General features: G+C 36.6%; 1 protein-coding gene across 4 annotated transcripts; it reads right to left on the reverse strand.

The window, feature by feature from the left end:
• Positions 1 to 360: 360 nt before the first annotated feature.
• LOC107775435 (putative LRR receptor-like serine/threonine-protein kinase At1g67720) lies at positions 361 to 9402 on the reverse strand. Of its 4 annotated transcripts, XM_016595172.2 has the most exons (16): positions 8993 to 9108; positions 8449 to 8498; positions 7618 to 8155; positions 6722 to 7233; positions 6468 to 6600; positions 6186 to 6257; positions 6047 to 6115; positions 5866 to 5937; positions 5662 to 5730; positions 3500 to 3672; positions 3151 to 3404; positions 2374 to 2500; positions 2214 to 2279; positions 1932 to 2118; positions 1718 to 1850; positions 361 to 908 (listed from the first exon to the last, which is right to left on the reverse strand). In XM_016595172.2, exons 3-16 carry the CDS (start codon positions 8070 to 8072, stop codon positions 591 to 593), a joined length of 2640 nt encoding a protein of 879 aa, XP_016450658.1. In that variant the 5' UTR covers positions 8073 to 8155; positions 8449 to 8498; positions 8993 to 9108; the 3' UTR covers positions 361 to 590. The 4 variants fall into 4 exon arrangements, with proteins under 4 accessions (XP_016450658.1, XP_016450652.1, XP_075109716.1 ...); XM_016595166.2 differs by lacking the exon at positions 8449 to 8498 and having other exon boundaries at positions 8993 to 9402; XM_075253615.1 differs by lacking the exons at positions 8449 to 8498; positions 8993 to 9108 and adding an exon at positions 9175 to 9306.
• Positions 9403 to 13258: the final 3856 nt, after the last annotated feature.

Raw genomic sequence — 13258 nt, forward strand, 5'->3', positions numbered from 1 at the left:
AATGCCGGAATACCAAAATAATGAGCATTGTAAAAAAGTTAATTAGAATTAATTTATTCGTAATAATTTTAATATTATAAAATATACATATATTAATATAGAACAATTTACACAACTAATCAATACATATGAACCAATCAATCATGCTGACAAAGATCAGGGGAAGAAGAGACTAAAAGAGATGAGGAGCTGTTGCAGGGACAGAAAAAGAAAGTGAAGCATAGACGGATAGCGCACTTCTTTAATGCGCTATGCGTTAAAATGTAAATATTGCGTATAGCGCATATATTTACCGCGCTATACCTTAACGGGTAAAACGGCCGTTAAGGTATAGCGCCTTTTAAAAGGGCGTTACATGTATTTTGGTCACTAATTTTTTTTCCACGCATTTCGATCGTTTGAGTCAAAAAAGACCACATTTTGGTTCCGGACTCTCCTAGACTCCTAGTTGCCACCAAAATATGCATACTTGTCAGTGTGCCATATCTTACTAGTGTCTGTGTTAATGTACATCAAGAGAAAACTAAGGAAGTTAAGACAAGGACATAAACCATGAAGAGTAATACACACTAGTGATTGTTTTTACTAGTTCACCTAGCAGAAGGGGTAAGTGAGCTATTGGATATGTCAGGGCTTTCTATGTCAAGAAAGCTTGTTAATAGTGTCTTTCTTGAAGATTGTGCCTTTGAACTTCCTGATGAAGACAATTTGTCAATCCCCTTTTCGATCTTGATCGCATCCTGTATGGCTGATAGGATTTCATGCATTCTTGGCCTGGATGAGCCATGTCTTTCCACACATTGTATTGCAACTTCTGCTATTCTCCATACTGACTCAACTTTGACGCGTCCTACTAATGCAGGATCCATGATACTGATCACGTCTCCTTTGCGAATCAATGATCTTGCCTGCAAAATATTGTTAGTCAGTTTTCTTTAGACATAAAAAATTAAGTAATTTGAAGTGTGGTCTCTCTAACAACTTAAGTTTTTTTATGAGACGGTCATAAACCTCAGCAAGATTATCATTGTAGATGATCAGTTTGCCTGATTAACTTTTTGCTTAGTACCGCTCGTTCAAGTACTATTCAAGTAATAAGAAGATCAATCAAAGGATTTGAACAACTTAACAAAGAAGGAGGAATGAATTACACTCAGGCTGAATTTACCTTCATCAGAAATGATCTCCACCTTGGTGAAGTAAGATATAAATTTTAATAAAACCAATTCAAATTGGTGGATTCTATTTGCCCTCATGCTTCTTTATTAATGATCATTGAGCTACAACTTTTCTTGTTCAATTTATTTCACTTTGTCCAATTAGCAACTTTTAGCACTGACCAATTATCAGCATGCATACTACTGCGCTTCCACATGTTTTTCACCTTCAGTATTTTTCTCAGCCAGACAGAACATTATGCGTGTTCTCATGATTGCTACTATGCCAACACTGGAAATAATTAATTTATCTTGATTTTCCTGAATCCTTTCTGTATTACAATGCCGATAATCTTATTAATTCTTGTGCTTAGCTGCTCTTTGTACTGACTACTGAGCTATGCCCTTTATTTTAGTTTTATAGTTCTTCTAGCTGACTTGATTTTGATACTAATTAGAGGAGATACCTGCAAAATTTCTGATGCCTTATGAACTTATGATGCCAGTTTAATGGAATTTCAACCTTATAAATTTATGGAAAAAGCTACAATAATTTTTACCCAGTGAACAATGCTCCATTCAGCACCATAGTCCTCAGTTGAGACAGGCCTTCTTCCAGAGATCAATTCCAAAAGGACAACCCCAAAGCTATACACATCACTTTTTTCTGTCAATTGCTGATTTGCATAGTACCTGTCGGAAATGGAGAAATTTGAGGACGAAGAATGAAAATGACTAGCAAAATATTCAATCTTATGATATTTTTTAGCTTACTCAGGATCAAGGTAGCCAACAGTTCCTCGTGCCACGCTTGAGACATGTGTTAAATCTTCTTCAGCTTGCCTTGATAGTCCGAAATCAGATACTTTTGCTCGCATGTTTATATCTAAAAGAATGTTGCTTGTTTTCACGTCTCGATGAATGATAGAAGGGTTGCATCCGGTATGTAAGTACTCAAGTCCTATATAAGGAAGCTCAAAAAGTTATTTTGTGCCTCATGGCTAACTAAGAGAATACATACTTCTAAGTTATCAACAGTTAAAGCATTATAATAACCTTTGGCTGCATCTTCTGCGATATGAAGACGTGCTAGCCAGTCCAAATGCTTTTGACTGGTGGACTCTGTTCACAACATTGTGGCGTGGTAAGTTTCAACACTTATTCAGTACAAGGAGGAAATGATGCAAAGAAAAAGTATAGCAATTATAGTGCAGACCACTTATGTGATCTCTCAACGTTCCATTATGCATGTATTCATAGACAAGCATGCGTTGATGGTCATCCTCAAAGTATCCAATCAAAGGAACCAAGTTTCTGTGATGAATCCTTGACAAGAGAGCCACCTGCAAGTATATTATTTTAATTAATGGTTTAAATTTGCAGCCAAAAGGAAAATCTTATATGTCTGCGACTTGTCTAATTTGTACAGTAACAGTATTAATAAGTTTTGAGTACTTCAATGGAGAAAAAAAAGTTGTTACAAAATTATGATGGTCCACTTTCTCAGATCTTTGACCTTAACAGCATCTATGTTTCAAAAATTTAAGGAATGGTTTTGTTTCGATTTAAATGAGGCAAAACTTTGAAAGACTGAGATGAGGCAGTATTATTTGTGCTCAGCTGGCGCAGCATAAGCTTATGATGTTGATTATGACGAGTCACAGATTTTAGTTACAACAAATAAGCTACATGAATAATTTGCTCACTTCTGCCATATAATTTATGAAGTCGGCTTGTGAACAGTTTTAAGCTTGTTCTAGCTAAAAAGAAATTGCTTAATCTTATTACTATTGCAGTCTCAGGTGTCTTAGCTGCAACTTATTGGGGCTTTAAGATGATTAGAAGCTTAAATATGTTGCTCCAAACAGAAATTTAACGTTTTATCTCTGTAAAAGTTAGCTCTTAGTTCATCATGTAAAGTATATCCTTGATATAGAAAACAAATTTCGCCTCTCATTGAGATGGTAACTAAAGCATAGGAACCGCAATATACCTCTGTAGCAAACTGTTTGGTGCCATGGCTTGATGAATCTGCCATAGTTTTAACAGCAACCTCCTTCCCATCTCTAAGTCTTCCATAATAAACAGGTCCAAAACTTCCCTTCCCAATTTTCTTAGAAAAATTTTCTGTGGCTTCTTCTATCTCAGATAGTGGGATATAGTACGCCACACCTTCATCCATTAAAGATCCACCTCGTGCGATTGAACAAGTTGTTGAGGCCTTTGTGCTTCTACGCAAAGACTCACCTGGGAGGAGGTATAGATGGAATGATTTGTTATGAAAGGTGATGCGCAATATATATAATTAAAAGTTAGATAGACAGCTTAGGGGATGTGTGCACCTTTTGTGTCACCTTTTTTATGAGATACTTTTGTTCTGAAGTGGCACAAAAAGAGTATACTGACTGTGATTAGAACAAATAGAAGCACAACTGCTCCAACTGAAACTCCTAGTATCACTTTGTGACGTTTATTATGCTTTGATTCAGGTCTTAGATTAGGATTTCCTTCATACCTGTGAGACAGGAAAAACAACTTTTTAAGTGAAGTTCTTTTCCTGAGTTCAAAGATAAATGTAAATGTTATGTTCTAGTCCTTAAAGCAACAACAACAACCCAGTAAAATCTCACAAGTGGGGTCTGGGTAGGGTAGAGTGTACGCGGACCTTACCCCTACCCCAAGGGGTAGAGAGGCTCGATAGACCCTCGGCTCAAGAAGACGAAAAAGACAATGTATCAGTACGAACAACAGAAAGCATACAAATAATAACAGCTCATAAGTGATGAGAGGCTAGAAACTCGTGTTTTAGCTGTAGTATTACATTCCAATTACTGCATTTTACGTGTGCTTAAGCTCAAATGATAGTGAATTACACTTAATGCGTGTTTTGTGCCTTGCAGGAAGTGATCCCGAGTTCAAAAGTTAATTTGGAGCTAAATCGATCAATTTGGAGCTTTGAAGTCTGAGTAAAAGCCCAATGCATTAAGCCGGGATTGTGTTCGGAGGTCGTGTACCAAGTCTGGATGTCAAAAGAAGATAAAAAAATTCACTCTGAGAAATTTGCACTACTGCGCCGCAGTGTGCTACGCAGGTGTGCAATTTCACGACAGGCATTGAAAACAAGCTCTCTGAAGTTTCCCACTACCGCGCCGCACTGTGCGATGCAGCGTGCAGCGCGCCTGTACAAAATTTGCAGAGCTAAGTCCTAATTCGCGCAGGAAAGGGTGTTTCGTGTGGACCCGACCCTACTTGGTATAAATACATGTAAATGCCATTTGGAGGACTTTTGACACACCGGAGACCTAGGGAGACTATTTCGGAAGGAGATTATCATCGAGTTCTACATTCCTTCATCTTTAATTTGTAATTTGATTATGCAAATTATTTGGGGAATTGTTACTATGAGCATGAGTAGCTAAATACTTAATCTAGGGTTTTGATGGAACCTGTTGAAGGATGACTTTCTCGTTATGTTAATACAGATTTGCCATCGTATTATCTCTATTTGTTCAACTATATGCTTATTGTTGTTGATTGAAAAGTCCTCAATTAGTTGTTCCTATTTAGTGTGCATTACTCGAGAGAGAGTGTATATTTAGGTTGTTGTTGAACATCATCACTCCTAACGTATATGAGGGATCAATACAAAGGGTTTAAAGGTGGGATTAGGGATAACGAAACCTTGGGTGTGATCTAAGTGAGTTGTACTTAAAAGCTAGCTAGCGTAATTCGGGAGAATATGTCTAGTATATTGTTGTAATTACTCGGGAGAGAGTTACGACAGTCACAATGCTCATGATCGATAGAGAAACTTAGGCAAATTTATAGCAAATATAGCGGAAAGGATTCCGACAACAGGGGAAATCAGAACCTTAAACCTTTTTCATTCTTGCTTACAACCAGTTTATAGCTAGTTCTTAATTATTGCATTTTTATTACGTAATACTTAATTAATAAACACCCATTTTGTTATTCAAACATCTCTGAAGGTTGAATACGTGAATTTCTGTGAGTCCAATAGCTATGATCGATAGGTTAATTCCCTGAGGGATTCCACTCCGGACTTGTTAACCGGAATATATTTGCAGCGACCGCTTTGTCCTTTTTATAAGGCATAGTTGGGCGTGATCAATAAGTACCAGAAAATAGATGGAAAACAATAACAGTAACACGTAAGAAAGGCTCAGTACTATGAAAAGTGAAAGAAAAGTGTGGACACAACAATAACCACTAGCACTCTAGGACACAACCTTATCAGACTAGCCTCTCACCCGGTACGAAGTAGAAAAGAGATCCACTACCTCCTAACCTACAACCCTAATGGTCGACCTCCACACCTTTCTAGTTCTTAAAGCATTTATGAATATTCAGGAATTTTATTTGCTCTTTTCCTAGCACAGTGTAACATCGAAGATGATGTGTATATCCAAATGTTAGACCACTGACATATTTGGTGATAATCAGCCCTTGGTATTATGGGTTACATAATTAAAGGTATACTTACTTGAAAGTTACTTTTCCTTTTAATAATGATGGAGGTATTTCTCCAGTTAGGCTGTTATTCTGGACATCTCTGCCACAAGGAAACATATGCAAAGTTAAGATAAGCTTTTTCCATGAATATAAAATATAAATAAGACTACTGATAATCCAATATGGATAATTCAAATTTGAAGAAAAAGGTTTTTTTATCCAGATCAGACCATACAGTTCTATTAAGCTTGGTAAACCTCCCAGGTATGAAGGTATTGGACCAGTCAACTTGTTGTCCTCAAGATGTCTGCATGTTAACAAAATACAGCATCCATTTAAAAAGGAAAAAACGGGATAAAGAAAAAGATTTACTTGTTAAAATGGGAGTAAATGTTAGCCACTAGTAAACATCTTACATAGTTCTTAAATTAACAAGATTGCTCAAGTCAGGGATTGATCCGGTCAGAGAGTTTCCGTCCAACCACCTATAGTAGAAAATATGAGAAACTGAAACAGTAAGATTAAAATTTGACTTGTTTTATGAGCAAGACTTACAACTCTGTCAATCCTTCCATATGGTTAAGCTCGGGAGGAATTTCACCCTTAACATTCTTGCCTGACAGTGTTCTGTTGAATCAAAGTAAGACGTCAAATTGTGGAAGAACAAATACTTTTAGCACTATGATCTGAGGTTCCATTTCAGTACCATTCTGTATAAAAGGTTTATACCATCTCTTCTTCCAGTTGTGGTTAGTTAAAGATCTCATAGGGATATGTTATCTGGTTGAATGCATCTACTCGTATTACATCAAATTTCTCTTACACAATATAACTCACATTTTTGTGATTCTTGGTGGAAGAGTTGTGCTGCAAGTAACCCATTCCCATTGCGCGGGTATGCAAGGATCACCATCTTCGTCTGTCCAGTCACTTCCCAATGACATGGAGCGGAAGGCGTTGAGAATGGTCACTTCCAAGTTGCAGCTTTAAATCAATTAGCTATATTTGGTAATAATATGCGTACAAGTAGAACAGTTACCATAGCTGGATAGAGAAAAATAGCTACACTAAGCATAGAAAGTCATTGTTACCATCTTGTTCATTGGTCTTTGCAGCAATTTGTGAATATCTACATATTTCCATTGCACTTAGTAGTGGACCTCGAGTTGAGTCACGAGTCTTCACAAAGGAGAATGACAGTATAAAATCCAATGTTATGTTCATGTAGCTAGGCTCATACAAAGTGTAACTTCCATTTGCATTCTCTGCTATATTCACCACAGCATTGCTGTAGTCCGGAACATAAGGATGTTCCATTTTAAATTTCCTGGTCTCATTTATCCCCAAGTTTTCAATCTCAGCAAAGTATGCAAAAGCTCGTGCATTCGCTGGAAAATCGTCAAGATTCAACCTATAGCTGAGCATTCCTTTAGTCCCAACTACTGCAGTCTGCATTACTTTAACAGGTGGATACTCTCTTGTGTTTGTATTTATATACTTTGTTGTGTTGATTCTTTCTGTGCCTGCAGCCACATCTACCAGAAAATTTGGCCTTTTTTCTAGATCCGAATCCCATATACGGTCATAAGGATCATCCGGATACCTGTGAGACAGATCTAATTTTTGTTATGATCTTGTGAGAGCTGAAAAAGTTTATATCTTATGGTTTATCTACTGTGATATCATCTTACAAACAAAAACTAAGCCTCAATCCCAAGCAAGTTCGGGTCGGGTATATGAATCCTTACCGACCATATCACTCCATTTAAATTCATCTCGGACCAATATTATACTAAATAAAAGGACTAGAAGTTCATTATATTTTCTATTGCCATATAAATCTCCGACAAGATTAAAAGACTCCTACAAAACATAGGACCTAAAGTAATGTACCAACATGCCTAAAACATATCCCCAATTTATTAGTATCACCTCATACAAACCTTAAAATAGTTAGACAGGAATCCTGTAGGTAACCAAACTATACCTTATAGGTTCATTGCTTTGAGCTCCAAAATCCACTCTTGCTGCAACTTTTAAGTAAAAGTTATCTTCATAATCTGTGGCATACATTGACAAATTTAGAGGTCTCAGCTCAAGAGTAGATATGAAAGGGGACTCTGTTGTTGCACAACACAAGCACACATCGATCGAGTTTGAAGGCGCTCTAATGATCATTTCCTTTACATATATCCTTGAAGATTCTGAAATGGTTATAGTTGCCCACTTAGTTGTATCTAAGTAGAGCTGAAATTTGGGGTATGTTCCCTCTGCTGCAGGATTTCCATATAGAAATGTTGCTCGTACAAGATATCGCCTTCTCTCCTTGGTGTTTAAAGTATAACAATATTTCTTGCTGTCTGCTGGAAAGTCTCTGCGCCTTTGATATTGTTGTGAGTTTACATCTGCATTCACTACCACAACTGGTTTCCCATTTCTCATGATTCCAGCATCTGTAGTCCATGTTAATCCTGTACTCGGGTCGGTATAATTTGTTGCACTTCCACAGTCTATACTTACAAACTCTGCAATATTGAAGCTTTATTTCGTGAACAAGACTGCCCATCACTTATCTTGTCCTAAAAAAATAACAACTACTCAATTCCAAGCGAGTTGGAGTCGGCTATATGAATCTTGACTGACCATGTCTCTTTGTTTAAGCTCATCTTAGACCAATATTATACAAAACAAAAATAAAAAAGTACTAGAAGTTCACTATACTTTCTACTGGCCTTTACATATTTGGCAGGATTAAAACAACAACGACCAAGTAAAATTCCACAAAGTGGGGTCTAGGGAGGGTAGTGTGTACGCACACCTTACTCCTAGCCGATGGGGCGGAGAGGCTATTTCCGATAGATCGCTCGCCTCAGGAAGACGGAAATAAAACAAGAAGAGACGATTTATCAGTACGTCGGCAGAAACCACAGAAATAGTAACAGAAGTATAAAAACCTTAAAATAGATGACATGCAATAACAATAAATAGTAATTAAGGCTCGGGGTTATGAAAAATAGAAAGGATAGTGTGGACTCAACATTAACCACTAACCCTCTAAGATCGACCCTATCAAACCCGCCTCACCCCGGTATGAAGTAGAAAAAGCTCGACTACCCCTCGCCTACTACCCTAGTGCTTGAACTCCGGACCTTCCAATCTTTGGCAGGATTAAAAGAGACTGGGAAAACATAGAACCTGAAGTAAACGTACTAACATGATTAAAACATATTCTCAACTAATTGGTATCCCCCATATAGATATATTTTGCTAGGTCTGCAATTAATTGTTTCTAGATGGGACAAATATGGTTTTCATTGCCAGATTATGTTATAGTGAAGGGTAAAGATGCAAAGAGGACATACCTGTAACTTGGCACACAATTGCTGGAGTGAAGCAAAGAAGTAAAAGAAAGGAATGTAAGAGGAAATCCATGGAAGAAGATGCTAAGCTGTGTTCTTTTGATAAAAATGGTGTACTATATTTTAGTATTTGATTGATGTTCAAGACTCCTTAAAGTGGATCTTAATCATCTCACTTGAATTACCTTTAACTTTTGGTTATTCAGCTTGTGCAATGTTCACTCACATCACATTCCTATGTTTTCTTTCGAAAATGCTTTTCACAAAGGAAGACATAATTCAACTTCATCTTTCAGCTTCACCTTTTTCACTTTGCTTTGGAAAAAGAATTTTTAGTATGTTGACACTTGACACCATTGCAAACAATATTTTAAATTTTTATATGTTTCACTATTACTTTTTGTTTCTTCTTCTAGTTGATTTGACCAAATCTTTAATGTTAATATATGGCACTATGAAAAATCACAAGCTCATAGTAATTGCGTGTGGGGTCCAGTTCTTTAAGGTATATGGTTCAATTATTTATTTATAAACGAATGATTCTTTTTCTTGAAAATCAATGTACAGATTTCTTATGATGTGGGCTGCGTTAGGCTATCAGAGCTTTTATTAAGAATAAATTATTTGGGGGTGTTCGTTATAGATGTGGGAAGAAAATCTGGCCATGCAAACTGCAAAAGCATCTCTTTAAAGAAAGAAAGAGAGAATCTAATTATCCCATCATCTGCCTTTTGCTTTTGGTACCAACATAACAAGCTTTATTTCTGTGACTTTTGGCCCAACTTGTCTTTAACTTTTGCAAGATTGCAGAATCAAATCTGACACTTTTTTCTATTTCAAAATAAATAATATATTTTTAAATTTTAAAATAATTCAATTTTAAATTTTTTATTTTATTTATTTTATTTTAATAAGAAACTTTTATAACCACATAAATGTCATGGTCTCACAAAACTTTTACCCCTTAATTTTTTAAGACATTCAAAAAATTTCTTTTTTTTTCTTAAACTTCGTATCGAGTCAAACTAGTTCGTATAAATCGAAGTAATGCAAGATTAATGGGCCACCTTTCCCCACTCCCACAATTTAATCGGACAACTTAAGTTTACATGTTAGATCCATAACCACTCATCCCCGAGGCAGATGCTCTAGATTTTTTCTCTAGGTTTTAGAGTTTTATTCATGTATACTTTACTAAATTATATGTTTATTATCTGGAAAAGGACTGCACTCTTCGGCAGTAGGATACTTCTGGTTTCTTTTGCCTTTTGACTCCTCTTAGATTTGAATTCATTTATTTCCCCATTTTCCTGTAAAAGATCGGTTGGTTTAAGTCCATTTTTAGCGAGTCATTTCCTATGTGCTGCAAACATGGTGAAATTTTATGAACTCACCACTCACTTATCGGGTCAAGTTTGTAATGGTCTGCAATCGTAAACTTTTATTGCGTCGTTCATTAAATTTATACTCACTTTAAAAAAAATTACTTCCTCCGATCAACAATCATTTTTATATTTGACACACTCATAAAGGAAATAGAACTCCTAGAGAAAAAAGATATATTTACTAAATTTACCTTAATTAATTATCATCTTCACACATTGAAATATGTAAATAAGGGCAAATTTTGATAAAATAAAAGGGCAAAATGGCCTCGTGGCCACTTAAACTTGCGCCCAATTGCCAATCCGATACACAAACTTATACATTTCCCATTTGAACACTCTAACTCCAATATTTGTTAACTAATAAACCACTTTGACAGTTGATCATGCTTATGTGGAGGCAAAATAGCTGACATGGCCAAATTGTGTGCACACCGCACTGAAAAAGCGCGTGAGTGTAATACTTTGATTAAAAAAATATTTTAAAAAATATAAATTGAGAAGATAACAAAAAGACAAAAGAAAAAAACTAAAGCTTCCTCCCATGGTGGTGCCGGAGAAATTTTGCTGGTCATATTGCTCCTTTCTTTTTCTTTCTTTAAATTTTTGTGGCAGGCGATATTGAATTGGGTTATTTTTTATTTGTTTGGTCTGGGCTTGGTGGGAAATAGGTTTAAAGGAGATGGTAATTAGGGGTTTTGGGCAAAAATGATGGCTGAAAATTCACAGAAATTTTTCTGGCCAATTGGTATTTAAATGAAAGAAATAGGGATGGATTCACAAATACTGTGTTTCAATTCGTGCACCATTTCATTGGCTCTTAAAACATAAATAGTCTTCTTATATTTATCACTGTGGCCAGTGTTTATACTTCTGCAGAACCAACCAAACTGAGAATGATATCTCATCTTCTTTTGCAGTAGACCCCTTATGTTTTTCACGAATATGTTTTGCTTGATATGGCGTATATCAGGCTTTTTTTTCTTTTACTTTTCTTTTTCTTTAACGACAGCTATTAGGGGTTTTGGGCGAAAATGGTGGTTGAAAATTCAGAGACATTTACCAGTGACTTCTCCGGCCAACTCGAGTTTTCCGGTGGTCTATCAATTTCTTGGATTTGGGGCTTGGTCGGAAGCTTTGCCGGCAATAGCTTCTTTTGGTTGGGGGGGGGGGGGCGTGAGTTTTTTTGTTGCAAAAGATGCATATTATATAGAATATTAGGGTGGTTCGTTACAAGGAGCAGGAGGCATTAAAAACAACATTCTAGGGGGACGACCTCTGGAGGGGTCGTAACAAAAAGGGAGTTCTAGGGGTAAACTAGTAGTAATGACTATTTCTGAAGGATAACAAACAACCCCTCACTTGTGCTAGTCTGACTGTGTGGAGTTAGTTTTCTAACAAAAAAGGTTTCCAAACGGTCGTCTTCAAGCATCTGCTGAGAAGGCAAACAAAGAATTTGAATTTGCTCTCCAATAAAGTTAAGAAAAATTATCGAAAGAGCGTCCATAATTCCGGCAATATTCATCGTCCATAATTCCGGCATCCGGCAAGGTAACATCACAAAATTGGTCTTAAAAGAACACCTTTCTCATTCCAAACAACCTCCTTTTGTTTTTATCCGCAATTCTATATCAATACGCAACATATCTCAATTTTTGTTTGCGAATTACTGTAGCAGCCAGTTATTTTTCAGCAACACTATCTCTCTTGATAACGTGAAGGTTTCTGCTCTACTTTCAACTCTATGGTTGTTGAAGATCTCTTTCAAATCGATAACCAACTATTATAGATCTTATTTTTTAAACAAGAAGTACTGTACCACGCAGGTTTTTTCCAGAAATTTGCAGCGCCACTACTTTCAATACTGGGAAACTGGGCTACCATATATGATCTTATATTGAAGAAAATAGCTTACGAGTTCAGGTTTAATCTAGGTGCATACTTATACGTATATGGATTGTTGATAAACTACAAGGTGCATAATTCCCAGTTGATTTCATAAACTAACTATAGTTCATTAAAATTCGACTGCTGATCACAACACATTGAGGTCGTTTATGATAGCTAGCACAGGCGACCAGCCTCTTTCAATGGCTGGTCAGCCCCACCAAGCGTCCACTTCTATCTAAAACAATACTATACCATTACACAAGCCATTAGACTATTCGAACATATTGAAGCCAACTATGATTAATGCAACAGTACATGGAACCTCAGCAAAACAAGTTTCTGTTGAACCCATTCCGGAGCGACAAGAAGCAATCATAAATGGACAACCAGATGTTAGGTTTACTGAGGCAGAAGTTGAGAGAATGAATGTGATCGAGGAACTCCAATATGCAGTGGTTGGAAAGTTTGCGTATGGTTGGCCAGATTTAAATGAGATTCGTCGCATTGTTCCCTCATAATGTGGATTAAAGGGAGAATGTAGAATTGGTTTATTGAGAGACAAACATGTCCTTATATGTATGACATTATGGCAGGATTTTGTTGATTTTACTTCTAAAGGAGCTCAATACGTCAAGGACAAGAATGGCCAGGAATACCAAATTCGACCTCTCATATATGATGTGAAATTTAAGGCAGGAGAAGAGACTCCAATGGCTATGGCTTGGATCTCTTTTCCAGGTTTGTTACCTATTTACTTTGTAAAAGAGTGTATTTTTTTCTCTTGCCTCAGCTGTTGGGAAACCGTTACATTTGGACATGGCCACTATAAATAAAACTCGGCCTAGTTGTGCGAGGGTCAAAGTTCTTGTAGACTTGTTAGCAGAACATCCTAAAAATGTAAGAATGGACATTTTCAATGAAGCTTCAGGTGAAACAAGGACTGAATGGGTAAATATCAAGTATGATATGATTCCTAAGTATTGCAAGGAGTGCA

The sequence above is a fragment of the Nicotiana tabacum genome, chromosome 5 (assembly GCF_000715075.1).
Source record: "Nicotiana tabacum cultivar K326 chromosome 5, ASM71507v2, whole genome shotgun sequence".
NCBI lineage: Eukaryota > Viridiplantae > Streptophyta > Magnoliopsida > Solanales > Solanaceae > Nicotiana > Nicotiana tabacum.